The sequence below is a fragment of the Astatotilapia calliptera genome, chromosome 14, assembly GCF_900246225.1.
Source record: "Astatotilapia calliptera chromosome 14, fAstCal1.2, whole genome shotgun sequence".
Lineage (NCBI taxonomy): Eukaryota > Metazoa > Chordata > Actinopteri > Cichliformes > Cichlidae > Astatotilapia > Astatotilapia calliptera.
In genome coordinates this window covers 1,989,959-2,017,914 of record NC_039315.1, presented here as the reverse complement: position 1 = coordinate 2,017,914, position 27,956 = coordinate 1,989,959, and the positions used below count along the sequence as shown (strand labels likewise).

Here is a 27,956-nt window from a genome sequence, read left to right as displayed (position 1 = left end):
ATCAAATGCAAACAGGAGGAAGAATAAAACTTTTGAGCTGCACAGTTTCGTTTTGTTCCAAAGAGTCAAATCACAGTTTAAAACAACTAAACTCAGGCTTGATTTTAAAGTGCCAAGCAGAAAGTAACACAGTAAGCTAACACCACATGAACACGTCGAGCCAGCTAGTTTAACAGTTTAACAGGTACTTTAAACTTCAGCTCCACCCTCTTGGATGGGACAGTTTGTTGTTCTCTTATTTAAGGACAATTTAATCCAAATTCCATTTTAACTCATTTTTCAGAAATTTGCTGCAGTTTCGTTGGAGGTAAACGTCATACATTTACGATAAAAGGTTTTATTTGAAAATGTAAAAAATGTTTCCTTGTTTTTGATTTGCTCTAAGTTCTCATGACAGACCGGTTGTGCTACTTGCAGTACCTCCATGAGCCACCAGGGGGGCACATTTATAATTCATTAATTAGAAATGTTTTCTACGTTGATAAAAATGTCATCACTGCAGTTACAAATAATAGGACGTTAAAGACGGGGTCCAGGTAACTATGTGAACACGCTAAAGCAGCACAGAAGTCTTTTACTGTGATTTCCTTCCAGAGTTTCTTCTAAAAATGAAAAAAGGCGCTTACATGTAAACGTCAGACACACAGACTCAGTATTTCCAAACTCTCTATGATGAGTCATCCACGGAGCAGAGACTCAGACAGCAGCAGAACAACAGACTGAGCTCTGAACAGTTTCTGATAACGATCCCAAACACCCTCGCTACGATCAGCTGATCCGAGCAGACAGACAGAGGGGAGCGATCCTCTGCTGTCCTCATCGATAAATAACCAGCGTCACTCTTACCCCTCCCTCGTTCTGTCTCCTGTCCTCAGATGATTCGGGTCGTCGCCGGGTTCCAGGCCGAGGCTCTCATCCTTTTATGCCTCATCACAGCATCTTTAAAGAAGGTGAACAGCTCGTGGACACATTTTCTGAAACTTTCCTGGGCATTTCCTCTCCGCCTTCACCTGTTTCCTCTGTCCAGCTGTTCATACTCCACTGCTGATTATTTTTATTTAACCTTTATTAACACAGCTCCTCCCCCTGAAACTCCAGGTCTTATTTGTTTAATAAAATGTAACATGTACATGTCAGGACGTTGTATTCTTCTTTCCCCGGGCTGATCGCAGATGGCTGCCCCTCGCTTCTCCTGGATAGTTCTTCCTGTTAAACGGGAGTTTTTCCTTCCCGCTGTCACCCAGCGCTGCGGAGAGGGCATCGTCTGATTGCTGGACTCTTTAACACTAGCGTCTAACAACATAAAGCACACGGACGTTGTTGGGATTTGGTGCTACATGAATAAAACTGAAGCTGCACACACAGCCCACTGTGATCTTATGCGGAGTCAGAATGGTGGAACTATTCAAAGATGTCCCTTTGGGCTTAAACTATAAGAAATGAAGTTCTAGAAATCTTTCACGTCATTCTTTGGTGCGGTATGAATCGCCACTGCGTCTTATTCTTTATCTGGGAATTATTTTTATTTCATTAAAGTGCAGCAGCAGGTCACCGTGGGTTCAAAGATGGTACTATGCCCCCCTGCCAGTACCCGGGCCTGCAGCCCGACCGAGCTCCGCTCTCTGTCTGTGACTCGTGGAGAAGATGCCAAGAGGAACTTTGCAATGAGCTTTGCTGTCTCGTTGCTGTTTGCCTTTTACTGCTGACCAGCGTTGAAAACCCTCCAAAAACAGACCGAGTGAGGCGTCGTAAAACTGTGCTGCTGAGGCAACAACGCAGTTAAAAAGCAGCCCAAACACAGACTGAAGGAACCCTGAAAGCAGCTGATAAAAAGACGCAGCCAGTGAACCTGTGCAGAGCTGCAGAGTGCTGACACACATCCCCAAAACATGAACAGATCCAGCCCAGAGGAGCACTGGGCAGCAGCACTGCAGGCGCAGGGAGGAGACGACAGATGAGGAATGAAACGTGCCCAGAAAGCCCTGCGAGTGAACCCCCGCCGCGCTCACTGACCAGCAGCCAGAACCAGACAGCGAAGCGGGGAGGGAGGGGCTGGGTGTCTGGAGCCCAGCTCGGAGAGCAGTCTGGGCATCACCACGATTTGCTGATTCACGCTGAGAGCGACGAGGCAGACGTAAAGCAGTCAGCAGGCACAGAGGGGAAAGGAAGCTGCAAGGCAAATTAAAACCCGCACGACAAAATAAGATCAGGTCCACGACCGCGGGGCCTGCGCACCCACTATCATTCATCTGCACGCGCTGAATCACGAGAAACGCCAGTTGTTGGGGCGGATGCTGCCTAAACCCTGTGTGACCTCTGCCGTTCTCCTGATGCTTCAGACCAAGCTCGTTCCTTTCTCCAGCTTTTACCATCAGAGATGAACAAACACGATGCAAATGTCACAGTAAAGGTAGCACGTCGTCCAGCACAACTGGAGCCCTGACTTCGTTAGGGTCGTGTTATCACTCTGCCTGCCTCCAGTGGATATTAGAGGAACTGCACGTTGCTGCTCAGGCTTGTGTCTTCACAGCTTGAGTTTCACGTCCAAAGCCACGCGAGGGTCATCTGCAGAACTTTATCTGCTCACTTAATGAAGAAAACACAGAGGAGCCAACAAATCCAGCTTTCTGTGAACGGACCAATTAAATCTGCTCCCCTGATATAAACACAAGCTGCATATTAAAGCTATATTTCTAACCTTCCTCCAGTTGAAATACCAGAGCCCTTATTATTTTATAGCATTTTGTCGTCCTCTATAATATTCAGACTTTACACAGACGGTGAGCACTTTTTGTATTTTTCCTTTAATGAGCTACTTTATTTGATCATATTTTATTTGATCAAACTCCTCTTTTTTGTGTTTTGGGCTGTGATTACTGTTCTGGATGTTACAGTAACCCTTTAAATGTGATTTAAAACACAGTTTTAAAAAGCTCAGCTTCTAGACTCTAATCCAGGCTTTTCTGAGTTGGTTTTTGTCTCTATCTTATCAAATCTCTGTAGAAACTCTGCACAGGTTTAAATGTTCCCTTTGATCTTTGAGAAGTTGCTCTTTAACTGTCAGTTTCTCCTTTTCATTTCTTAACGATCCCCCAGATTTGAGGAGGAGACTTCAAAGAGAGGAAAGTCATTGATCTGCTGTTGATTACTGATTGATCTTCCTTCACTGTCCTGTTCATGCAGGGGTCTTATTAGCCTGTATGTAAGATGAGATTGACGTGATGAGGCCAATAAAACGCTGCTTTCTACCTGTGATTAAAACTGTAAAATGTTCTGAACTGTATATACAAACATGACAGCTCCTCTAAACCTCTGATGGAAACTTTTATCAGATTAATGTCTGAGAGCAGTTTGAGGCGCTGAACCTTATTTTTATGGTTGTGTTCAGTGTTGGATCCCTGCTGGGTTTCATGCTGGACTTAAGATGATCAAACCAGAAAAAAAGTGAGAAAAGCTCATCGAGCTTTTGATGCTTTGATGTCTCCAGTTTGTGAAATCTCCACATGATGAAAGCAGCGATGCACAAACACGCTGGTTTCACTCCAGAGCTTTCATGCTCTCGGAACCACGTGACCGTTTTTATTTCTTATTAAACTTTTCTTTAAAAAAAAAACCTAAAAGCTTTAACAGTGCAGGAGGCCCATCTGCCTGTTAGCAGATTTGTATATGTAACTAAAACTGGACTGCGGCGACATCTGGTGGTCACCAGCACACACTGCAAGAAATAAATACATAAAAAATAAAGAATGAAATAAATATACAACATATGAAATTCATGAAATAAATAATTTAAAATAAATCGTTCCATTGTCGCTTATTAAATACAACAAAAATATCTATCTAAATATCATCTACATTGTCAAGAATGTTCATTTAAGTAGATAAAAAAATAAATAATTATCTGGTTGCTTGTGTGACGGAAGATAAATACAATAAAAATAAACATAAATAAACGAATTTTATTAGAGTGTTTAATAAAAATAAAATGGATAAAAAACCATTTAAAGTTTTTTTTCAGTATTATTCGCTCTGCCTGCTTTCATAAACGATGATCCTCTCTCCTGTATTTTAAAATGTTTGTCAAAATACGGATAATTTACGGTAAAAGACCCGTTTTAAATTTACTTACTAAACATAGCTCGAATATTATTTTAAGTCATATTCGAAGCTAAAGAATAAAGAGGAGTTTTGGTCTTTCAAACGGAACTAAAGGGATTTAAATGTAAAACGTCGTGAGATGAAAAGTAAATCTCGTATGTATCAAACTATTCTGTTCTTACACAGAGTTTCCAAATGTAAAGAAGTGTGTCTTTCGTACACTATGGGTTTTTACATAATGTGGTTTCATTAACATTTAATCTATGAGGGTTTGATTCGCTCCAGTCTTGGCTGTTGTCTCTGAGGCGTTTACAAACTGGGGTTAATTAAGATCCAAAGTCTTTCATCTTTTCAGAGTGAAACAAAAGTTGAACTTTTAATCAAAAACTTCATTAACAACTAAAACTGCGCCATCACTGATGAAGGAGCTCTTTGAAGTTACAGGTAACACACCCATTACAGAAGCTGCTGTCAGTCATCGTCCACTTCAAACCATCAAAGGGTCAGGGGTCAAATCAAAGTCCAGATTTCTTCTCATGTCTGAATTCAGGAGCTGATTAACATGTTAAAGAGCAGAAGGTGTTTAAAGGTGGACGCTGGAGCTCTCGGGTCACAGAGAGAAACCATGGACCGAGGCCGAGTGTCGGACTTCAGCATCGAGCGCATCCTTTCCCCGCAGCTCGGCCCGAGGCCGCCGCTGCAGGACTTTCCACCGAACGGGTATCACCGGGGGGTCATCGGCAATGTCAGAGCTCCCTCGCCGGTCCAGGTCCCGTTACAGGCGATGGGCTGCCAGCAGTGCAGAGAGATGAGCTTCGGAGAGGAACGATTCCCGCTTTACAGACCCGCTGTCCATCAGCAGCACTTCTACTCAAACCCCGGAGTTTACGCGCACTTCAGCCAAAACCGTGCCGGTAAGCAGAGACTCTCACAGTTCAAGTTTTATTTCTTCACCAAAACTTTGAGACTCTTTTTTTTTAAAAATGGGAAACTTTTATTATTTTTCGGATTTAGTCACAGTCAGGATGTGTTTGCTGTGATATTCATGCTTCTGTTTTGTCTGATTCTTTCTTCGCTAAAAGCATTTCTGGTCCTTTCCTCCCCAGATATGCAGCCTCTGGCGGCTTACAGCGGATACCCGCAGCCCTCGGCGGTGCCCCCGCAGTCGCTTCACAAGTTCCGGGTGAGGACGGTGTTCACTGACAGTCAGATCAAGCAGCTCGAGGCGCTGTTCGAGATCACGGAGTACCCCTCAGTGGAGACTCGTGCCGAGCTGGCGAGGCGCACCGGGCTGAGCGAGGAGACCGTCAGGGTGAGTCCGACATGTTGATTTGGGGTGTGAGGCTGTCAGGAGGCCGAGAGGAACGAACAAGTGACCGTCCGTGCGTAAAATCCCTCCAAGTTACACAAAAGGCTCCCAAGTTCCATTTTACTTTGACTCAAGTAATTAAAAATAATAAGGGTATTTTATTACATGCATACATTAAACACAAAGGCCTTTTTTTAATCTTTGCGCACAGAGCAGCCAGGGAATGAACAACATACGAATTCACTTTTTAGAAAAACATCATTAAACCAGAGTTTATGTTATTATTTAACAATTTTAAGATTCTGCATTTTGAAACGGAAAAAACAATAAAAATGTCTCATGCGCAGGCGCTGTAAATGGTGCATGTAATGACAGCAGACTCACTGATGGGGAAACTGAAATGTTCCTGAAATTTGACTTAATTGTTTTGACTAAATTTGACTCGTGCTGTAGCCGAAGTTTCATGTTTTGTAGAACTGACTCATTAAATAAGAGGAGAAAAAATAGTTGCCTGGAAAAGTTCGAAGACTTTTAAATGCTTATTATCAGTGAAGATGGACGGTGCTACGGTGATCCAGTACCTTTGAATCCCTTTAACGTTCCCAGTACTGATACTACACTGGTTACTAGTTTTCAGTATTGGGCCTTTTGAAACGTTAGGTACCTTCATGCCTTCCAACATACTGTAGTGTTTGAGTACTTTAGACCTTTAACCGGTATTTCTAATAGATGAAGACCTGTGAAGGATTAGTACTTCACTAAGATTGCAGTTTGTAGTTCAAGATTACAGTTTTGGTACTGAACTGTTATATTTTCGTAAGCTGCACTGTCCTCTCAGACCGAAATGCGCACGCATATTAGAATTACGAGACTAACTCTGTGTCTCCTTCGTTTCCAGGTGTGGTTTAAGAACCGCAGAGCTCGGAGGAAGCGTCAGTGAAGCTCGCTCTTCTTCTCCGAGAACATCTTCACCTCCCAGACTGCCCGCCTGCTGTTCACCTGAAGCCTGCTGTTCACCCTCAAACCTGCATTCTTCTTAATGGCCAGTAGGAACACGACCCTTATTTATGACACTGCCCCCTGGTGGCAGTACACGAAAAGACTTTACGCTGCACATTTCTGAGCCTTGTCTCAATACCACGATGAACCTCAGGAAGAATGAATGATGAAATGTTTCGTTCAGACTGTTTGACCTAAAATTTAATTTATAAAATTCTTCTTTTTCTTTGAGCATTCAAAAAAAAAAACAAAAAAAAAACGCACCTTTGAAGCAGCGTTTGTAACTTGGAGAGGTTTATGAAAATAAATGGAATTATGATTAAAATCCATAATATCCAGTTCTGTGTGTTTGTGCCTTTATTCACAGAATCAGTAACATGATTTGTAATGTTCTTTGTATTGATGCACATTCAGGAACACATGACAGGTAGTGTTACTGCAGGGCTGGACTGGGACAAAAAAATCAGCCCGGGCATTTTGACTAGTGACCGGCCCACCGTGGTATTATAGGAAAAGCCATAAAGCCTTTGTAATAAACTTAAACCTACACCGTCCTCACTATTCTGCTATTCTAGACAGTACTTAAAAATATAAAACAACCTAATTTATAATTACATATTCCTCACTAATAGGGTTGCCAACTCCCAGCAAAAAAAGAAAAGAAAAATAGGGAACCCTCTGCCTCAAGATGCTTAACTGACAAAAACGTTTTTAATTTAATGCACGTATAAAACAAATGCACAGAAATCTGTTATTTTTCTCCAGTAATTAAATAGATTCAACATCTTTCTTCAACAGAATTGCAGACTGCACAGGTGGTACCTTCCCAAAGGAAAGGATACTATAACTTACTAGGATATATACTAGGCTTAATATTTACTGAATACAATAATGGATTTCTATAAATTTTAATCAGATGAAAACTTTGGTTGTAAGATTCAGATAATTATTTAATAAAAGCAAAACATTTTAAATGAGAATAAGAAAGAAAAGTATGTCTTTGTGCCCCCCTCTCCCTGTTAATGCCCTACCTGCCCCCCTGGCAACACTTTGCTAGACCCGCCCCTGCACAGTTACCAGCTGTCAGCTACTTAGAAAAGGATCCTGGTGTTATTTGTCTCTCAGAAACAGTTCATAACTTCAACTCATCCATGTCACCTGAAAGGTAAACCTGTTTCTCCATCACAGCTCTGATGATTCAGTAAGGACATCTCCTGGTTTCATCTTCATGTTTCCCTCTCACCACATATCCAAACCATCATGATCAGCAGCTTTACAGCTGTGGCTCCAGCAAACATCAGCTGATATTAGAAAGTAATATTAAATCAATTCTAACATCAGCTGATCAAACGTGCTGCTGTTGTTTAGCGCGACATCCGCTAGTTTCCTCTTTCGGCGCAGAGAGAAAAGCTGATCAGCTGATCACTGATCAGTTTCATGATTGAATTAGCAACTTTCTAGCTGAAGAGGAACGGGGACAAATCGCTTTCCTCTTCACCTCAACTTTAAAGTTCGACCTCCTCGGCTGTAATTGGTCCAGCCCAGAGTCGATCATGACCAACTGGCCAATCCACCACCTTTCATTTATCCCGTTACAAAAAGAAAAGAAATAAAACCCCATCGGCCCATAAAAACGAAAAATCCCGGTATGACTGGGGTAGTAGCGACGAAGACTGTGACGAGAGGAAAGTGTGTTCTGAAAACTGGCCACTGGGTGTCACTGTTAATCATTTTTAATTGTGGTCTTCATATTTCTGGAGTAAAACAAGCTGTTACGTGACGTCGTTTTGTTGGAGACTAAGTAACACAAGGCTGGCCAAGCAACCATAGCACAAGAGGCAGGGTACACACAGGACAGTCTGTGACAGAGAAATGTTGCTGCAGTAAATGTAGTAAACTCTTTTTATTAAACCTTTGCTTAAATTGTAAGAAATGTGTAAAATTACAGAAATCTATCATTTCTTTGGTGTATTATAAATGGCTGTGGGTGAGGTCTTTGTCAGAGAACAAACAAACCACATTTAAAATCCAAAATCATTTTCCTCCTTCACATTTTCCAAAGGGCCTCATGTTTGATACCCCAGGTCTACAGACACCTGTGTGAGCCACGGAGGAGCTCACGGGGAGAAAGAAGCACAAAGAATCCCCATCAAACTAAAATCAACATGTAATTATGCTGCAAGTATGAATTTATTTATACTTATTGTCTGTCTAAAATTTAAAAATATGCATATAAATCATTTTCACTCTGCAGATTTTGTGGGTGTGCTCTGATAACTGGCTACAAAGTGTCAGTGTGAATCCTTTTATAGTCTGATGAGTCAAATAAAAAAAGATAATAAATGTATCAGTTTTATTAGTTACTGTTTCACCTGATTTTATCTGAACGCAGATAAAAAGTCCAGCAGACAGAAGGTTTAGAAAAACATCAAATCTTTATTATATTCATAGTTGTTATTATTAGAAGCATTTTCATGCTGATGAGAAGATACACTGAAAACCCCGAATGAGAAAATACTGAGAGAGCATGCAGTGAGGATCTGTTAGGAAGAAGACGTCGATGCTCCTTCTCTCCTGTTTCTGCTTCCGCGCCCGTCGGCTTTAAACACACTTTGAAAACAGGAGTGACGCACACACATGGACTAAAGTAACACACACGCACACTTTACAAAACCAGAGAACAAAAAGTACACTTAGTGAAGTTATCAAAATATAGGCTATATACTGTATAATCTTCAGACTCCGAATGTTGAAACGAGCAGTGCCGAGTTCGTTTCTGTGATTTCGACGTTACATCGTCAGACAGCCGTCACTTCTTTAAAGGACACCGACTCTCTCAGTTAACTACAAATCACAGTTTCCATTCCTGCTGATCCAAACGTGACTGATTTCCTTCCTTTAAGCAGCCGCTGGCGTCAGTGCAGCTCTGAAAATCTGCTTGCAGAGAAGTTGTGTTGCAAACAAGAGCTGAGCCGCTAAAACTGTCCAACGGCTCCCGGCTTCACATCAGGAGGAAAGAAATCACAGAGGCGACTGACAATAAACTCCTGACTCAGCTTCGTCTTGAGTTGTGGAAGATGAGAGACGATCGCCGTGTTTGTGCTCATACGACATAATAACAACGCTTCTCCAGAACCAACCGTGATCACGGATGCACTGATCGGATATTTGGGTTGTCTGTCAGTCTGACGCCGAACACTTCAACAAGTCGTTCAGCTGTATGTAGCTTACACCACCCATCAGCAAGGGCCTGTCAGCTGTGATGTAGCATGGAGGGAGCCAACAGGAAAGCAACTCTGAGGCTTTTCACACCTCCGATGCAAACAGCTTTTATTTGTGGATGATACAAACGTGCATGTGAGGAGCACTCAGACCGAGAGGACCAAAGGAAACTAAAGTAACAGACGCGACGCACAAATCAGTTCAACCAATGATATTTTTGTCTTCCAGACACTTGAAATACAAACAGATTTCCTGAATATCTGTTGTATTTGTGAGTCTTTAATAAGATAATATTGTCATAATCTTGTTTTTGTTTGGTTTCATCAGGGAAGCTGCCCTCTGGTGGACCAACGTCAACACTCATAACGAGGCTAACGGGAGTTTCTCTTCTTTGCTTTTAAATTTTCACTTTCAGGCTCCAGCTTCCAGTAAAGGTCAGTAAAGATCAGTAAAGATCACTGCTTCCTCATTCCAGACTGTTCCTGGGTCAGTCCTCGATATCAGCAGACACCCAAAGCCAGGCTACCACACTGGAGCTGAAAAAGTTTGATCGGTGCATCCCTGATCACGATTCTCAGGATACATGTATTTAACGTCATCTCATCTTGTTGAAGTGTGGAGAAACGAAGCCAACGTGGGCGATGAAGGCATCAAACAGGATTTTCATTTGAAACCAAAAAGTGGAAACATTTCTAGAACATTTTTAATTTACAGTCACATTTTGGTTTCGATTAGGAGAAGATGATGGCTACGACGTGACGGAGTTTCAGTGGCTGAATCTCGACAAGGATGCAAAATTTCAAACATTCCTGCTGCCTCAAAGTAAGGAAACCAATCTTAAAGTAAAAGCATGTTTGAAATCCAATCAACAAAAACGACAAAGTGAGAGTTTGTAGTTAAAGAGCTAAATCAGGCAAAAGGAGCGGCAACGGCCTTGGATACAGAAACCAAAGTGAAAATATGTGGCGATAAAAACGTCTGTAACGCTTCCTTTAGCGTGAGATTAATAACTGGTGACGCTCCACATCTACACAGCACGCTACGTTCAAACCGACATATCGACTGTACTGTTACTGTACGTTTACTGTACAAAGACAAACCTCCACCATCACTGCGGTCCACTAACGCTCGCCCGACTGGGTGGAGCTTCAGCATTGAACGCCGTGCTACGACAGCTGACTTGTGGCGATGAATTTCCAGAGTGAAACTATAAACAGATGCAAATACGACACGTGGACTGACTCCGGTTCGTCTGGCTTGTTTGGGCTGTGGCTGTGATATTTATTTGTGAAGGTAAAGCAGTAAGTCATCTGCACATCGCTCGAACGTCTAGTCCCATTTTTCAAAAAGCTGCTTCTCAGGACACTTTTGGACGGTTCCAACAACTCGATGGATGCAGGACTGACTTTTTGTGTTCATCTCATCCATGATGATTTCAGGACATCCTTAAAGCAGCTTAAATTTACTACAGTCCTACCAGGACACCAGTTTGTGTCCGTGGGGAACGCGACATGACTCAACCTACCGCTCGTCTGGTTAAGTCATTCAGAGGCGAGGCTCAGGTCAAGTTCAAGCAGGAATGAAAGGTTTGTGACCACATGGACTAAATCCTGCAGCTGACTGAGTTAAACTGAGCGCCCGGTGAGTGGAAAAGCAAAAGCACTGCAGTTCTCGTTAGTATAACGTTGAAGCTGATTCCACGAGCACAAACAGGACATTATCCACAGCAGTGTGCACGAGCAACCACAAATGTCTCCTTTGGCCGAGGCTGCAGAGCACACGGAGAGAAAAACCGGCAAGCCCCGCCTCAAAGGCTCTTAACGACCTCATCATTCTCTAAAATGACCTTCAACCAGTGTTTGCAGGAAGGTGGTTGGTCATATTTCATAATTCTCATAGTTTAAAGTTTTACATCTCTGGAAACAAGTTACCAAATCTGCCCGGTCTTGCTCATGAGATCTGAATGCTCCGTCCAAGAATCAGATAACAGAATAATGAAGCAGCACAAACTGAGGATCTGACCTCACCAAATACGCTCCACGGTCTTCCTGGTGGCATCTGGGTCACTTTCCACTTGACTTGGATCAAAACTGAGGATGGATTTCATCCCTTCGCTTGCCCGGTTATTCTCTGTGCTCGCCCCAGCAGCCTCGGCCATCCGAGCGCGAGTGTGTTCATCTCTCTGTATCGAGTGCTCACAGAGTGTAACGAGACATTAACACAGGAAACGTTTCCACACAGAGATAGGTACACTGTTTACATATTGCTGTTTCTCAGTTATGCAGAGATTTACCATTAAGCACACATTTAGGTTAGCTTGTGTTTTTCTTTTCGCGGATGCTCACATTCACAAAAGATACCAAAGTCTTATTTAAATGGAGAGAGAGAGGAGCGAGAGAGGAGGGTCAGAGGAAGATCAAAGATTTGGACTCGGGAGCTCGTTTGGGGGTTAAACTTTTAAGTAAAGGTCATTAAAAACCTCGAAATGGAGGCGCTGATGAAGGGACGCTTAATATTACAAAGACATATTCTACCCTGAATGGACTGGACATCACATTTAGCTGGAACTGAAGCTCGTGTTCAGAGGCAACATAAAGACATGACAGTCTCATGAAATGGGGCCGGAAACGTCAACGGTTTGGGTCAGTTAGCAGTTTATGGTTAACAGATTACAACTGGAGCCTGTTATTAGTGTCCGAGTATTGGCAGTACGCTGATTAGCAGTGACTATAATCAAAGGTACTTTTTGTAAAGAATTCTTGGACAAAAGCAGATTCAATCCTTCAAAAAATAAACCAGCTTGCGCCTTTATGTCAAAGACATTTATGTTGCAGATGCAAATTGGTGTAATACCTCTGTCGACCACCAGGTGGACCTAAACTGCTCACGAGAAATTCTAAAATTAGCTCAACATTCGTACAAATGTTGCTAATCAGACTTATTTTATTCATTGGAGCACAAAAATCGTTCTGTGCATGTAGACGACTGTAGTGCTGGTGGAAAACTACACTGGAGCTCAGATGAAGCGCTGCCACCTTGTGGTGAAAATGTGCGTTGCATTTCCTGCCAGACGTTTGCTAAAAGTACCTTTAAAGATTAACGGCTGACAAACAGCAGGATAAACATCAAAGCTGTTCTTTGTGGTCAGGAAAAATGGAAAAATGTAAATTAAAGATAAAGCTTCTTCTTGTTATTAAATGTTAGCATCCACACTCCTCCACATACAGCGAGTCAACCCGGAGGCCAAGAACCACTTACTTATCTCACACATCAGCAGTGGAAATAAACTCTCCTACAGACAATTATTGGCTGCGTTCAAGTAAAAACCCTGTTTTCACTTCTGAGTTTCAAACAGTTTGGAGTCGGGATGTTTTCTGGGATTTTCCCTCCATGCACTCGGGATTTTTACATCTTAACTCAAGCGGAGACGGCAGAGGTTCTTGGTCTCAGACGAGCAGACAAACTTATTTTGCACAAACTGTTTGAGCTCTCGTGCGCTGCTCTTGTTCATTTGTGCAGAAAGTGTCTGAGAATTTAACAAACACATCTGCCAAACCACAAAGCACAGGCTGAATATCTGCATTATTGTCCACGTTTGAGCTAGCTTGTGCCGAGCTTAGCATTAATGACAAAATCTGTTTAAGACCCAAAGCTAGTAGCAGCAAAAACAAAAGCACGTAGCAGCACAAACGAACGTTTTGTGGTTGTTGTTAGGCCCCGAATGACAGCACAGCACGGACAAATACCGAGCTGGGACGATGAGGTGAGAAGACGTGAAAGGTTGGGTTTTTTGGAGGAATCGGATTCTCGGTTTCTTCAAAGGAATGCGGAACGTTTTGATCAGATACAAGGCACTATAGATTTTGCTATAGAACGGCTAAATTAGGAGGTTCTGGGCTGAGATTAAGAGAGGAGGGGGACGGGGTCACCACGAGAAGTTTGACTGACGACGGCGAAAGTCGGTGAAAGCAGGAGTAGAAGATGGAGAGCAAGTACAGCGGAGAGACTGATCTGGTGGTGGAGTAGAAGAGAGAAGAGGAAGGGCGTAGTTAGGACTGCATCTCAGCGCGCAGCATCCACGGAAACCAACAACAGAAGAGCAGCCTGCAGGAGACGAGGAGGAGGAGGAAGAGCAGGGTTCAGTAAGTCTAATCCTGCCTGCTTTGCTGGACTTATTTGGACTTTTGATAAAAAGGTGAAAACAGTTTTATTTTGCTTTTCTTTTAAAAGCTCAAATTGAACCGTTTCCAAAATTTCCTCTTGTCAAAAAGTCCAAGAAAGCCGAACAGCAAAGAGCACAGGACTGTAATGTGACGGAGCAGGGCTGACCTGGATATGGAGCTCTCAGACGTGAGGTCTTTAGGAGAACGCATCGTGTTGAAGTTACGCTTCGGCTGTGACACTGCAGCGCACAAGCACACAACGTTTGTTAGAACAAGGAGACAAATACGGTTTTCAGGGGTAAAGAATGATAATAAAACACTATGGTCGTCACTTACTGGTGATCTGGTGGACCTTCTTCACCGTGGAGCTGTCGTTCTGTGAGCCGTCCTTAGGGCCTCCGATTCTGACAACAACAGTGTTTATTGGCGACTTTTAAGGCGTCGCTCAGGAATCAAAGATTTTAAAAAGCCTTAATGTCACATCGTCCTGGTTACTTTGAAGCTTCCCGCCAAGCTTCCACAGCTTTTAATGCTCTGCTGTATTTTCAGTTTTTTTCATATATTTAATCTTTTTCATTTCCAACATTGGAAGAATTTCTGAGCTAATTAATCCTGAAGCTGATTATCTCCCCATTCTCATTTATTACACACACTAAAACATCACGGTACCTTCGACATATCCTCACCTCTGGACACGGGAGGGCGGAGCAAACACTCCATATTTGGGCAGGCAGCTGAAGTAGCGGACCCCAAACACCGAGCCGTCGTGTTTCCCTGTGGGCTGGTCCAGCTCGATACCGAACCAGTAACCTGCAGGGACACAGATCCGGTCACAGCTGCTCTGTCTGATAAGCATTTCTGCAGGATTAGTGCAAAGTTTCTCCGGACTGGAGAAGGACAGACAACACAGTCCTACAAGTATCCACATGTGCACAGTTCAGAGAACCGACTGAGGATCAGCAAACGCACCTGGAGCAAAGTCTGTCTTGCCAAAGTAACGAACGATGCCGTGCTTCTGTCCGGCTACCAGAACCTGATCTCCGACCTCCACATTCATTCCCTCTGGATCCAGACTGGCTACTGAAGCCTTCTTCTTCTGGGCTGAGAATGCAGAACAAAACTGATGAGAAGCACAGATAAACCTAATCGAATGAAGCTATTAGCAAAGACTGTAGCTCGGTTACCTTTCTCTCGCTCTTTCTCCTTCTTCTCTTTCTCCTTCTTGGTCTTTCCTGCGAGGCGGGAGGCCAGATCCATGCGGGGTGTTCTTGGGGTGGAGGTGACTGATGAAGGCGTCTGGTCCACAGATTTGGAAATCTTTGAAACTGGAGCGAAAATCCCTGCAGGGCAGAAGTAGATCAACGCAGTGAGAAACAGCAACAACTCCTGTTTCCATGCTGGAAAGATGACGAGCGTGCTCCTCCAGAAGTCTCACTTCTCCACCAAAAGCCTCCACAAGAACAGTCGGTCAGTGAGTTTGTTTACGATGAAATCAAAGAGCTCACACCAGGACTTGCAGCAGGGACAGCCGACTGAACATGAACAAGGAGATGACTTTAAACGGTGAAATGAGGGAAGGACTCTTCGTGTTTGCCTCCTGTGTTTTTTAGTGATGCTTTTGATGAACAGAGATATGACGTCTTTAGATGTCACGTTCTCTGATGTATTCACTGATTCGCTGGATGTTCTAAAGCTTGGAGGTCTTGAAGAGCCACAGTCACTTCCTGCAGATTCAGGAAGTATTACTAAACTTGAGTTAGGTTTGTCTGATTCCCCTTTGGAGGTTTTCTGGGAACATCCAATGGGGAGCAGATCAGAACTCACTTGTGAGAACCCGGAGCAACTGGAAAAATCCTGGGAAAAGTCGCCTAGAATACGCTACTTAACACGGTGACTTGATTTCAGCTAACGGGAACAAAATGAAAGGAGTCTTTGTCTCGCCTGTAGAAACCACAAATCTCTCACCTAACTTCGGAGGGCAGATGAAGTAGCGGACGCCGCCCACGCTGCCATCGTTCTTGCCCTCTGGCTCGTCTAGCTCCACGCCGACCCACTGCCCGCTGGCGAACTCTGTAGTACCACAAAACCTCAGAGTGCCAGCCTGAGAGACACAGAAACAAAAAGAGAGGGCGGAGTCAGAGGTGACCTCTCGCACTCTCGGAGCATGACTGCAAAAGAGATTTTTTCTGGTTAGGTTGCATGGGGGCAGATAGTCTGGGTGTCTGCTGCTGTGTTTTATGAAAGGGACGAACGTGACATCAATGCTACAGATGGAGTGACGGTGATTTCATAGGAAGACAACATGTTGGCAGCGTGGTGAGTCACTTCAGTTAGTCTACAATCCAGCCACTCCAACCAACCTGTCTGCGTTTTGCAGCCGGGCTGTCGTCTCTGCTCTGGTCTCTGTGGGGCTGCACAGTGAAAACACACTGTTCAGAGCTCAAGAAGCACAGTGTGAAGGACAAACTGCCACCACACACACACACACACACTGCTGTTTACATGTTGTTAAAAAGAAACTGCCGATCAGATTAACCTCTTAACATCCACTGGCAACCCCCCCCCCAAAGGCTACAGGGTCCTATTTTAAACGCCCAAATGTAAAAGCTGTTAATAAAAAACTGCAATTCAAACAAGACTTTATTTGAAATGTAACATCTTCTAGTTTCTGAAAATCTGCCGACCAAAAATAACGACTTGATGCTCGATCATCCAGGTAAGTAAATCTGTTGAATATGTTCGTTGGGATTTAGACTTTTCAGTGGGAGAAACATCAACTCATCCAAGTAAAGCCATTGTTCCTTCAGTGCTGCAGGTTTCAGTCACTGTGCAAATGTCCTGTTTATAAGGTTGAAACCTGCAGTCAGCTGAGACTGAAGACGTCACCTGATGATGATGAAACGTTTCTCCCACCGAAAACGTCCAGATGAACAGAATCCTGCAGAAACTGCTCGAAAATCCACCTACGGAGCAAATTCCAAACCACCGATCCCTTCCACATGTCAACCCAGATCAATCCAGGTGTGAAACCCCAGGTGAACATCAAGAAAACACTGGACTAACCTGGAGAGCATTGCTCCAAAAACCAGACAAAACTAGTTTCCAGGCAGGAGGGAAACTGGAATGAGAGTTTTGACACCAAAGTACAACTTCTGGCTTTCGATAAGAAGAAAGAAAATGCTGCATTCAACCATAAGAGCGTCATTAAATCAGTGAAGCATGGTGGTCAATCAATCATCATCAATGAAACGATGAATTCTGACTTAGAATTAGCAGAAAATATCAGGAGACCTGTCTGTGAACTGAACCGTGCAGCAACACAAGAACCATCATCGCATCCTACAAAGAAGAAGAAGTCCTGACTCAGAGCCCCTCCCTCTCAGAGCTGAGGATGCCTGTACCTGGGAATGGAGTCAAATCCCTCAACAGCTGCCTGAAAAGGTCGTTTGTAGTTTTTGATACACGAGGTGGCTCACAGCAAATATCCAAAGCAAAGGTCCACATACCTGTAACCCTCTGGAGTATTAAAAAATACAAATCTAACATTTTAATGTAATTTCCTGTACATCTCTTTGAGTCTCCTTGACCTCCATCCACCAGGCTGCCACAGAACATCTTAGGGGTAGTTTGCATGTGAGCGACACGCTAAACAAGCACCGGCTCAGAAACTAGAAGATGCCACCTTCCAAATCTAGTCTCTTACACGAGTTCGGTCTTTTGTTGCAAGTCTGCATATGAGCACAAATATCATGTAAGTGAGTAGACGTGAACCAAACTGTACCTCTAACCCTAAAGAGGTCACTGTTGACCTGGTGGATGTTCAGAGGTTCAGGACCGTGATGTTTTAGGTCATGTTTATGCAGAAATACAGAACATTTGTTGTTTCAATGTCCGTCAATCCATTTATCCCAGTTCGATCTCAGCGTGTCTGACCTTCATGTCGTCCAGCGCCACGCGGTCTCCCAGCTTCAGCCCCAGAGCGGCCAGCATCAGGTTTCCTGGGATGTTGTCGTAGTTGGGCAGCGTGGCTCTGGGAAGATTGCAGCTCAGTGGAACGGCGTCCAGTAGCAGCTGCTTCAGCTCTTTGGCCACCATTGCCGCCTCCGCCTTGTCCAGGCTCATGTCCATTGGGTCGGGAACCACCTCTGCTGGAACCTGACCCTTATCGTTCTGCAGAAACAAGTCAGAAAGTCAGATTTGAGACGATAAATCACCATTAAGGGTCTCTGGATTTCAGCTTTAAAGGAACAGCAGCACAAAAAACTCAAGGAGCTGAAGCAGTCTTATTATCCTTATCCTCCACCTGCAGTTCAGACCTTCACAGACTGGATCAGCCAATCAGAGGAGAGCTCGGCAGAAGCTAAAAAGGCTTGTTACAGAATTAAAAAGAACTGAGGGTCTGCACCAAGGACCGGGACAAGGTAAAGAAGGATTACTTTGAACTGAAAATTATGCAAAGCTACGTTAATTCATGAATTAAAAACAAACAAACATGGAGCTGGAGATGAGCCCATTTAATTAGCCCCCAGTAGTAAGTAAGGAAAGCTGTCCTTACCCGGACGGTGGGGTTGGCTCCGTGCTCCAGCAGACATTTGACTGCACCCAGGCAGAGGTTGGAGGCGGCGATGTGGAGAGCCGTACCATAGTGGAAATCGCTGCATGTGGAGTTCAGGACTGAGGAGAACACGGAAGGAGAGTCTCACCTCCTGTTACCTTCAGAACGACCACTAAAATACTGCCTGGTGTAGAAATTACCTCTGGGTTTGGCTGCTTTGAGCAGGACTCGGATCAGCTCCGGGACATCGAAGTACGCGGCATAGTGCAGGGCATTCATGTTGGTCCAGCGGCTCCTCAGACTCACGTCGGCGCCCAGCGAGATCAGCTGAGTGGTGAGACGCAGCGCTGCCGCCGGGTCGCCTGCACACACAATGAGGACGAAACTAAGACGCGGAGGAGCTGAATCCACCACACGCACAGACGCCGGCCGCCCCAGAGCAGGTCCAAGCAGCTGCCCTGTACAATAACTTGGAACCACGTGAGAGCTCGAGTCGGCATTATTCCCAGTTGTTACATCAGGACGAACTAGAGGAACGTGGGACCTGAAACAAGGATCGCCCCTCTGCTCTTCCTCCTGAAGCAAAATCTCTTCTGAATCGAGGGTGGAAGGATTTGAGACTTTGGACTGAAGTTGGTTTGGTGTGTTGTTGGGATTTTTTTGTTTCATGTGATTTGTGATTATTAGAATTCAACCCCCTGAGGGCCAAGTTTTCACAGGTAATAACACAAACTCTTCACAGAAGTTTTATGGGAAAAATATGTAAATAGTTTTATTATTTTCTCGTGGGTGGAGTCAGAGTCATCAGCAGTAACGTCGAGTTAGACCCAGGATGGTAAAGTTGAAGATTTGTGATATTCTGGGCTGATATCAGCGTTTAGAGTCATTTGTCAGATATTTATTCTGGGATGATTAACAGAGACGCACTGACTCCAGTTTTCCAAATGTGTCCTGCTGACTTAGATGATGTCTCTAAGAACCTGACAGCCTTACAAGCAAAAAGCAGCTTTTCTTCATAATTAAAGAACCTTTTTGAACATGAACTGTGGTGAGTTTCTCTCACTTAAACTACTGAACTAATGAAAGTGCTGAAAGTGAAGTGAAATGAGCTGCTGCCGGATACCCGACCTCACCCGACGTCACCGAGCCAGCAACTTTTTTTCTGTTTTTCACTCGTCTCTGTAGTTTTGCTCGTAGCCGCCTTGATCCTTTGCTCATACCGAGGCTGCTAGCTTGCGGCTGAGGTTTGGATAACTTTGTTAACTGGCTGAGGGTGAATTACGAGGTCTATTGTCTCCATCACTCACAGCGAAGAGCTCGCTAACAGCCACAGCCTCACACTAACGACCTGCCTGTGAGTCTGCAACTGAGTATTTGAACACATCGCTGTGTGTATGCTGCATATGAAACAGGCTAATTAAGTCAGGAACTGTCTGATCCTGGTCTCTGGTCGGTCGGTCGGTGCACCTCTAGACCGATGCTTCCCTAATAAGTATCAAATAAAGTAACTTACCAACTCCGTGCGCTCCGGCCTTGCAGCTGTAGTGAAGCAGCGTCATGTCGGTCAAACCATCGCGGTCGTTCACATGGCAACCACGCTTCAGGAGCTGAGACGGAGGAAAGACAGTTACAGGTAACCTGACCAGAGATTTCACATCAAAACTTTACAAACTGATATCTGCACGTGCAGGCTTCTGGAACTTTCCCTTTCTGTTTAGAGCCACTTGTACTCTGGGTTTTTTAATCGTGTCAGAGCATGTTCTGGTTTTCACACAGCAGTTATTGATATCAGGCTTTCAGTTTTCTGGATTTTTAGGCGTCACTTTCCTGTCACACTAAACAAAAACGTTAAATAAAGCCAGGAGGGGCAGATAGCTGAGGATACATTTATAATATTTTATTTAACATCTGTATATCGCTCCTACATGTGATGTTATGGTTGTATAATAAACTTTAAAGTGGGAAAACCCTGAGTTCACATCCTGGCCGTGCTGGCTGCCAGCCTTCCAGCTCGTTGGCTGATTTCTTCTTCGCGATTGTCGCTGTGCCGCTCTCTCCTTGTTTTTCTTTCCTCCAGGCTGAGTCGGCTTCACGCTGAGTCACGGTGAAGCCTCACTGATTTTCCATCGCTCCCTCTCCCTCTGCACCACTTGCTCTGCCTCCTGTTTCCATGCAGCCATTTTAACTGGGTCATTATCACCATCTCTCTGTGTGCAGCGCTGCTGCCAGTGTGACCATTACAGAAAGTCTGTACAGATATGCCGCCTTCATAAACCTTTCCCCTCCCTAAGGGATGGATTTCTTTAAATAATTGTTTAGGTTACGGTGAGCGGATGGGCCTGATGATGCACATGGATGCTGCTGCTTTAGGTTTGCTTTGGAGCATTTTCAGTGCAGTGATCTGACAAACAGCATGTCCAGCTGTGGGGCCCGCGCATCCAATCTTCTCTAGGATGTTATTTGCATGTTGCTTAGCAACAATTACATGGTATCTGTGCCTTGGTCACCATGGTTGCTAAAAACTTGGCACAGCAGCTTCTTCTCACTTTTGACTAAAAATAAAGTAACGGCAGCAACAACCTTTGAGACGCTGCTGGTGATGCAATCAAAGTGCACATACAGGTGTCTGATGCAGAGAGCACTTTATCACATGGAAGAGCCTCCATATTGTTATCTGGTATCCAGTCCAAATCAATCATCAATAATAAATAATCTTCCCAGCCTGTATTTTTTAATTGCATGGACCATAATTTGTGCTTTGAACAGAAGCTTTCAGCATTCAGGCTTTAAGAGCCTGACAAGAGCTGCTCAGAGAGACATCACTGTGTGTGTGTGTGTGTGTGTGTGTGTGTGTGTGTGTGTGTGTGTGTGTGTGTGTGTGTGTGTGTGTGTGTGTGTGTCCAGAGGGTTGAATCTGGGTCAATGTGACAATGAATCAGTGTTGGCTTTAAGCCAGTGACACAGAGGACTGCAGCAGGCTGAAAGAGAAGCTGCAGCACTGCCGAGGTTTCAAAAACGGAGACATGAGCCCCAAAGTTTAAGCCTAATGGAAGTTATTAAAAAATTAACTATGAATGTATGAATCAGGAAATTATGTGTAGAAAGCAGCAAGTTTTTATGCATCAGACTGTAAACGTGTTTATTTCTGCTGTAAAGTTTGAACAGGGGAGTCTGTGGGGACGGACTCACTGCTGGAGCCTCTAGTGGACGTTAGAGGAACTGCAGGTTTTCCAGTGTTTTTTTTTCTTTTTGCTTTTATGTTCTCACCTCATTGCCGATGATGTCAATCTTGTGCTGCACCTGGGGAACCCACTGTCGCACGATGGCGAACAGCTCAGGGACCGTGGTTTGGGGATTCATGAGGATCTCCAAGCAGGCCGGGTCATTTGGGTCGAAGAAGGTGAACACTGCACGCAAACAGGAAGAAATCACAGATGAGCTTAAAGAGACAAAGAAAGGTAAACGGAAAGGAGCGAGGAAAGCAGGCAGGAGATGGTTCCAGACGGTGACACCAAGAAGAATCTGTCCCCGTCATCAAATCAGAAATAACCTGCGAGTGCTGCAGTTTCTCTTCCTGCAGGCTCTGCAGCTCTGAGGAGGGTTTTATTTCACTGCCATCAGCCTGACAACCTGCCCCACTGCGACTCACTGTCAGCAGCTCCGGGAGAGCCATTCCACTTCCTGCTAATAACAATGAAGGAAATCAGCTGCATATTCATCTTGAGGCACAGCAGGGGGCGCTCATGAGCTTGTCCTCAATAGCCCCTTTTCCATTAGTACCTACTCGATCGACTCAGCACGATTCGCTACAGTTTTCAGGGTTTTCCATTAAGTCATAGTACCTGCTCACTCGGGGTTCCTAGCGATCCGAGCAGGTACTAAAATGTGACATCGTCAGACTTCATCCCACCAACTGGCTGGTCAGTAGCGTCACTCGATTGTTTACGAAAATCCAAACCACCATTTTTGAAGCTTGACTACGAGGGAAACGGCTACAAAAACGACGCCGTGATCCAGAGTGTGAGAAAAGCCACAGACTGAGCAGCAGGTATATCATCACCTCGACGTCCACCTTTGTTGTGGCAGTCATGTTATGACATGCAGATATGTTGCTATGACGACAAGCACGCACACTGGGTTGTAATGGAAAATCAGTGGATCCGAGTAGGTACTAATGGAGAAGGTCTTATGAATGGGACTGAAATAAAATACCACCGATGTGTAACTTTATCTATAAAATGCATTCTGCTAATGCAAGCTGATTGGTCACTAAAGGACGTCCTCCCTCAATGGCGCCCATTCCCAAAAGATAACCGGACGTTAGAAGTTAAAGAAGAAGAAGCAGCTGGTTGCGGTGGTTGAAGGTGATGCAGCTACACAGTCTCTGCTGCTGTTTGCTTCACGCCCCAAATCAAAATGGCAGCTGCCATTAAGCAGCTTGTGGTGCTGTAACATCAGTAATACTCAGACACAACAGAAACCTGTGAGAAACATCTAAAAATTAAAGTGAAGCTGTTGTCGGGACCAAACATTTACCTCACATTTATATTTTTGCTCTACAGCTCCACAGAGCGCCCCCTAGGGAGCAGGAAGTGCACAGAGTAGGAGTTAATGCTGAAAGAGTAAAAGTCAGCTTGAGAGCGCCCTCTGCTGTGCTGCTCCGTGAACTGCGGTGATTTGCTTACTGAACAGTGATTGGCTGTCATCAATACAACAGGCCGATCAGTCAGACTGTGAGTGCTGACAGTGAGCTGTGACTCCAGCAGTCTCCACTTTAACAGCGTGACTGGCAGCATTTAAGGTGTCTGAATTTAAGGTGGTATGACGTACCGTAGTCTTTGGGCAGCGGTGCCTGGGCGGACGGGTGCACCATGGCTCGGCGCCGCGGCTCGTGAACCGGACTCTGGTACTCGGACACAGACACGGGCTCTGGCTCCGGTTCGGCCGGAGCCTCCTCCTCTTCCTCGCGCTCCTCTCTCTCCTCCCGCTCCTCCTCCTGCTGCTCTTCTTCCTCATCCTCCTCCACTTCTGTCCTCTCCTCCTGCTCCCTCTCTTCCTCTAGCTCATACTCCTCCTCTTCCTCTTCTTCCTCCTCCTCTACTTCTTCCTCCTCTTCTTCAGTCAGCGCCTCCTCCTCCTCTCTCTGGACCCTCCCCTCCTCCTGCTCCTCCCGGTCGTGCCTCTCCTTCTCCTGCACCTCCAGGTTCTCCTCTTTTGTCATGATGAGGGATTCTGCAGCAGGGCCTGTCAGAGAGGACGCAGTAACAGATTTTCATGAGATTTTCTATTATTTTGTCCTTTAAACAACATTTTGCTCACATTTTATTCAGGAATTCTCAGCGTTTGTGCTCCTCAAACACTAATGAGAATACAAGCAGAGGTTGAAACAGGAAGCTGGATGTTGGAGAGCACAAACTGTCAGTGAGTAGTAAATACTAATAACTAAGGACATCCCTGATTCAGGGAGCCTTACGTCCTCGGTCAGGACACCATCCAGTCTGACTGACCTTCATGAAGAACCAGGTTTCACAGCCTTTCTTGATGTTTTACTCCATCAGACTGCTGGGCCTTCACACTTTTTGACTGACTGTACAAGTCTGATCAGAGAAGACAGGTGTGTGCTAACAGCCACGGCTGGCGTGCCCTCACCCCGTCTTTGTAACTGACACTGAGTCTTTAAAAGGAGCTGCTTCCTTTGCTTTCCTGCGGACTGAGGTTCTGTTTCTGTCACATTGTCTCGTGTGACCTGAAAGACTTCTAGCTGCAATGACTGCCCCTCTTGTTTGGTTTAATATTCGCATTTTGTGAAACAGAATCAACCACAAGAAGTCCAAAACTGCGACACGGGTGAGACTGCTGCAGATAATAAGCATGATATGAACCAGAACACAGGACATCGCGATATAGACCTCGTCATAAGAAGCACGACATCATCGAAACCAGAGCCACAAAACACGGGACACAGATCAAAGCAGGAAATCCAAACTTCCCCCAGAAACAAATGAAACAGAAAACCTGAAAACATTCAGCTGCTACGTCACATAGAAGCTCATTTTCTTTGCTCCAAAAAGACAGAAAATCTTTACCTTTCAGATGTTTGATTGAATCTAAGGTGAGGTTACTGTTTCAGACTAAATCTGCTCCGTGTGATGTTTCAAATGTTCTGTGCACAAACACTCATAATAAAGCTTTATTGGCAGCACATAAAGACAATGACCGTCTGCATCTTAACATCACACCTGAATCCAAACGGTTAGAATTCTATTACTGTGCTGTTACATGAAACTAACATTACTCAGATAAACCTACTGCTAATACTGGGCTCGAGCTTAGTTATTACTTGGTATTTACTCAATAATTACATTTTGTAATTACATAATTATTCCACTAGCACCACATTATGTTTCTGAGCTGTGCTGTGACGCGCTTCAAACAGCTTTACTTTAGGTTTCTGCTGCAGAATGACTTTAAATAAACAGATTCAATCAGTGACGCAGTTTGTTGCCAGTAACAACATTTCAGCAGTTTGTTGTGCTGTACTCGGGCCGCTCCCGGCCCGAACCACCGCACGGCTCCGCCACGAGGGCGTGGCCGGGATGCAGCTGAGACCGGCCGAGGTTTGTTTTCCTTCAGCGTCTTGTTGTCTCTGTTTCCATTCAGCATCACAACACGAGTGCTAAGTATAACTCCAGAGAGAGGGTGTGTGTGTGAGTGTGTGAGAGAGAGGAAAGAGCTGAAAGCAGGCTAATTGACCCACTGCACAGTGGCTTAGAGGGCTAACGCTAACCCTTGCTGCCCATCATTAGCTGTTGACTGGATTAAATCCACTTTAGCAAATGGACACGATGCTGAAATCCATCCGACTGCATCCATCACTGAGTCAGCATCATGCAGAGTGTGCTGGTTTAGGTTTAGGCTGCTTTCAAACGCTAAAGGCAGCGTTTTCTTTATTTCTTCACGTTATTTATCAAATGTCTGTGCGACGCAGCCGTGCAGTCTATGCACGCCATGGATCTCATGTATCTGCAGAATCTTCCAGAACAGGCCTGAACGTGTCACTGTGGGCTGTTTACACGTGAAAATGACCTGAAAAGCATGAGCGGGATAAACACTTCCCTCTGTGCACCATTTAGTGGGTTTGACTTCTCTGATTAAGCTCGTTATCAGTGCTTTATGTAATCTGAGATCCCAGCGGGACACAACGACAACAGGACTCAGCTGAGGCCACGATCGAGGTTACGCAACACGACCCTACGAGTCAGCGTGGACACACACACACACACACACACAGGTGAAGTGCATAAGCATCCCGATGAATCTCCTAAAAATAAGCTCAGCTGCTGCTCTCTGCTGTGTTAACGAGGTTCCTGTTTTCAGACGCCTCGCTTCCAGGTCAAATGATCCGGGCTGATTTAGGACCAGTGAAGGCGACACGCACATACATGTTACATGTATTCACTTCATGTTTATGGCACATGTACTAAACACAACTTCATGTAGATTTACTGAAACAAAAATAAAGAAATGAGAGATTCCTGATGAAAGCCTGAGCAGCACCAAAGTTACAGCCACGCTCAGCATTCTGAGAACAGAGATCATCTGTGTTAATAAACATGAGTTTGGATTATATTCCAGATTATTGTTGACTGGACGACGACACCGAGAAACAAAAAGCGTTTCTGTCCCTACAGGTACAAACTGCAGCACGTCGCCTCTAAGGAGGCGCTTTTGACCTTTTGTAAGGCCACTGTGCTACATCCATGTTCTCAAACAGGAACAAACGCGTTCACAGTCACAGGCTCTTCTGGGTTTTTCTATGTGCACCATCAGGAGAAAGTCAGTGTTCAGACACGTAAGACGTATTTCCCAAAATCTCCACGATGTCCAAGATGTTCCCGTTTTAAAGATAACCACGTTGTCCTGTGTTCAAAACGTTCCTTCATTAGCAAAACAAACACATTCAGCAGTTTCCTTATGCCCCAAACATCCCAGCAAAGCCTTTCCCAGTAATAATTTTATCATCAATATACTCCAGGGGATTTTTTATATGACCCCGAAAAAGCTCATTTTAAGGAATAGCTAACAAACTGCCCCCCCCCCCCCCCCCATAATATTCCTGCTTTCTAAAAATTCAAACTTTCCAGTAAATTTCTAAAATCTCCAGATGTTCCATAATGTTCCGACTTTCCTAAGACCTTCCAGCGAGCCCTGAATCGGACCACATGAAAGTATTTTCACTTTTTTGTCTTCTCGTGGAAGCAACTTTTCCTTTTTCCTGCAACACAGTGTCGAAGAATACTGCTACTTTCCAAAACGAACATTTCCCCCAATTTTCCTCGTGAACAAAAATATTTTCATTTCCACAAATCGACCGGCTCAGTTCACACACTGGAGCAACATCGACCTCTTACTGGGAATACTGGGAAAGCTCTGTTACCACCAACAAACAGCTCCTTTTACAGATTACATGGCAAGCTGCGCACTATTTAAAATATCCATACTTTCCAACATATTATGGATAAATCTCCTCATGCATATTCAAAGATGTCCGTGTTTTCTTAGATCGGCCCACTCAGCTCGCAGACTGGAGAAGGATCGATCTCTTACTGGGAATACTGGGAACGCTCCGCTCTACCCAGCAAAGAGCTCGTTTTACAGATTGACCGACACGCAGACCTGAGCGCTTATAACGCGACAGCTGCGCGATATTTGTGTGGGTTTGTGGTGGTTAGAAGCTGTTAGACGCCACGTGATGTGGGAGGCGGAGGAAGGAAAGGAGGAGAGGAAGGAGGCCATGGCAGCTTCAGCATCCTCCTCCTCCTCCACCCAGCCTCCATTTTACATCAAACCAAACATGAAGACAAAATCGCTGCAAACCGAGTCAGAACATGCCCGAACCCACGGTCTCCTCCCCACGCAGCGTGTTTCTGACGCTGAGTGATGAAAATGTTGGGATTCGGGCTCGGTGCGCGTTTGTGGCGATGTGCGCAGTGAAGGCCAGGACGGGAAAAACGCCCCTGTGACACAATGAAAACATCGGCAGGCTGCTTAAAGCCCACCGGAGCCACTTTAAAGAGATTTGAAGCTGCTGCTGCTGTTTTCTCCATCCTTCCTCCGCAGCATCGTCATCCTCACTAAAGCACCTGCTCTGCCTCCATCGTCTCGTCGCCTCCAAACCCCGTAAATGAAGCTCAGCTCGGACTCAAATCTGCGCTTTGACGTGTTTTACTTACCTGAGAACAAGCCGCTGGTTGATGAGTGGGTGACGAGCTTCTCTCTTGTCTGATGGCAGCTCCGCAGCACTCACCTCTGTGACGCTGCGCTCCTTCCGCCGCTGTATATAGTCCTCCCTCTCTCTCCGCCCAGACGGTTCTGGCTGTTTCCGTCTGCGTCGCTCCACCGCCTCTCTCGCTCACCTCTCCGCCGCTCAGCCATAAAAACACTTTCAGAGAAGAAATGACTTTTTTAATGGGATCAGCTGAATAATTATTCCTTCATTTAGGAATAAGACGCCTTTATATACACAGACACTCTCCATTAGATACACATATTCAGCTGCTTGTTAATACAATCATATGATAGAAACCCAGCGCAGTTAATCATGTAGACA

At 44.8% G+C, this 27,956-nt stretch overlaps 2 protein-coding genes across 3 annotated transcripts; one reads left to right on the top strand and one right to left on the bottom strand.

The window, feature by feature from the left end:
• The first annotated feature begins 4,200 nt into the window (after window positions 1-4,200).
• Window positions 4,201-5,694, top strand: LOC113036711 (uncharacterized). Its single transcript, XM_026193156.1, has one exon. It carries the CDS (start codon window positions 4,661-4,663, stop codon window positions 5,426-5,428), a length of 768 nt encoding a protein of 255 aa, XP_026048941.1. The 5' UTR covers window positions 4,201-4,660; the 3' UTR covers window positions 5,429-5,694.
• A 3,128-nt stretch (window positions 5,695-8,822) lies between these two features.
• On the bottom strand, window positions 8,823-27,728 carry clip3 (CAP-GLY domain containing linker protein 3). Of its 2 annotated transcripts, none has more exons than XM_026192492.1 (14): window positions 27,580-27,728; window positions 23,177-23,590; window positions 21,614-21,753; window positions 19,860-19,953; window positions 18,547-18,708; window positions 18,347-18,465; window positions 17,725-17,961; window positions 15,757-15,892; window positions 14,976-15,131; window positions 14,761-14,892; window positions 14,478-14,601; window positions 14,128-14,195; window positions 13,958-14,030; window positions 8,823-13,732 (listed from the first exon to the last, which is right to left on the bottom strand). In XM_026192492.1, the coding sequence occupies exons 2-14, from the start codon at window positions 23,565-23,567 to the stop codon at window positions 13,678-13,680; spliced, it is 1,887 nt and encodes a 628-aa protein (XP_026048277.1). In that variant the 5' UTR covers window positions 23,568-23,590; window positions 27,580-27,728; the 3' UTR covers window positions 8,823-13,677. The 2 variants fall into 2 exon arrangements, with proteins under 2 accessions (XP_026048277.1, XP_026048278.1); XM_026192493.1 differs by lacking the exon at window positions 27,580-27,728 and adding an exon at window positions 16,152-16,202 and having other exon boundaries at window positions 23,177-23,285.
• Between the last annotated feature and the right edge of the window lie 228 nt (window positions 27,729-27,956).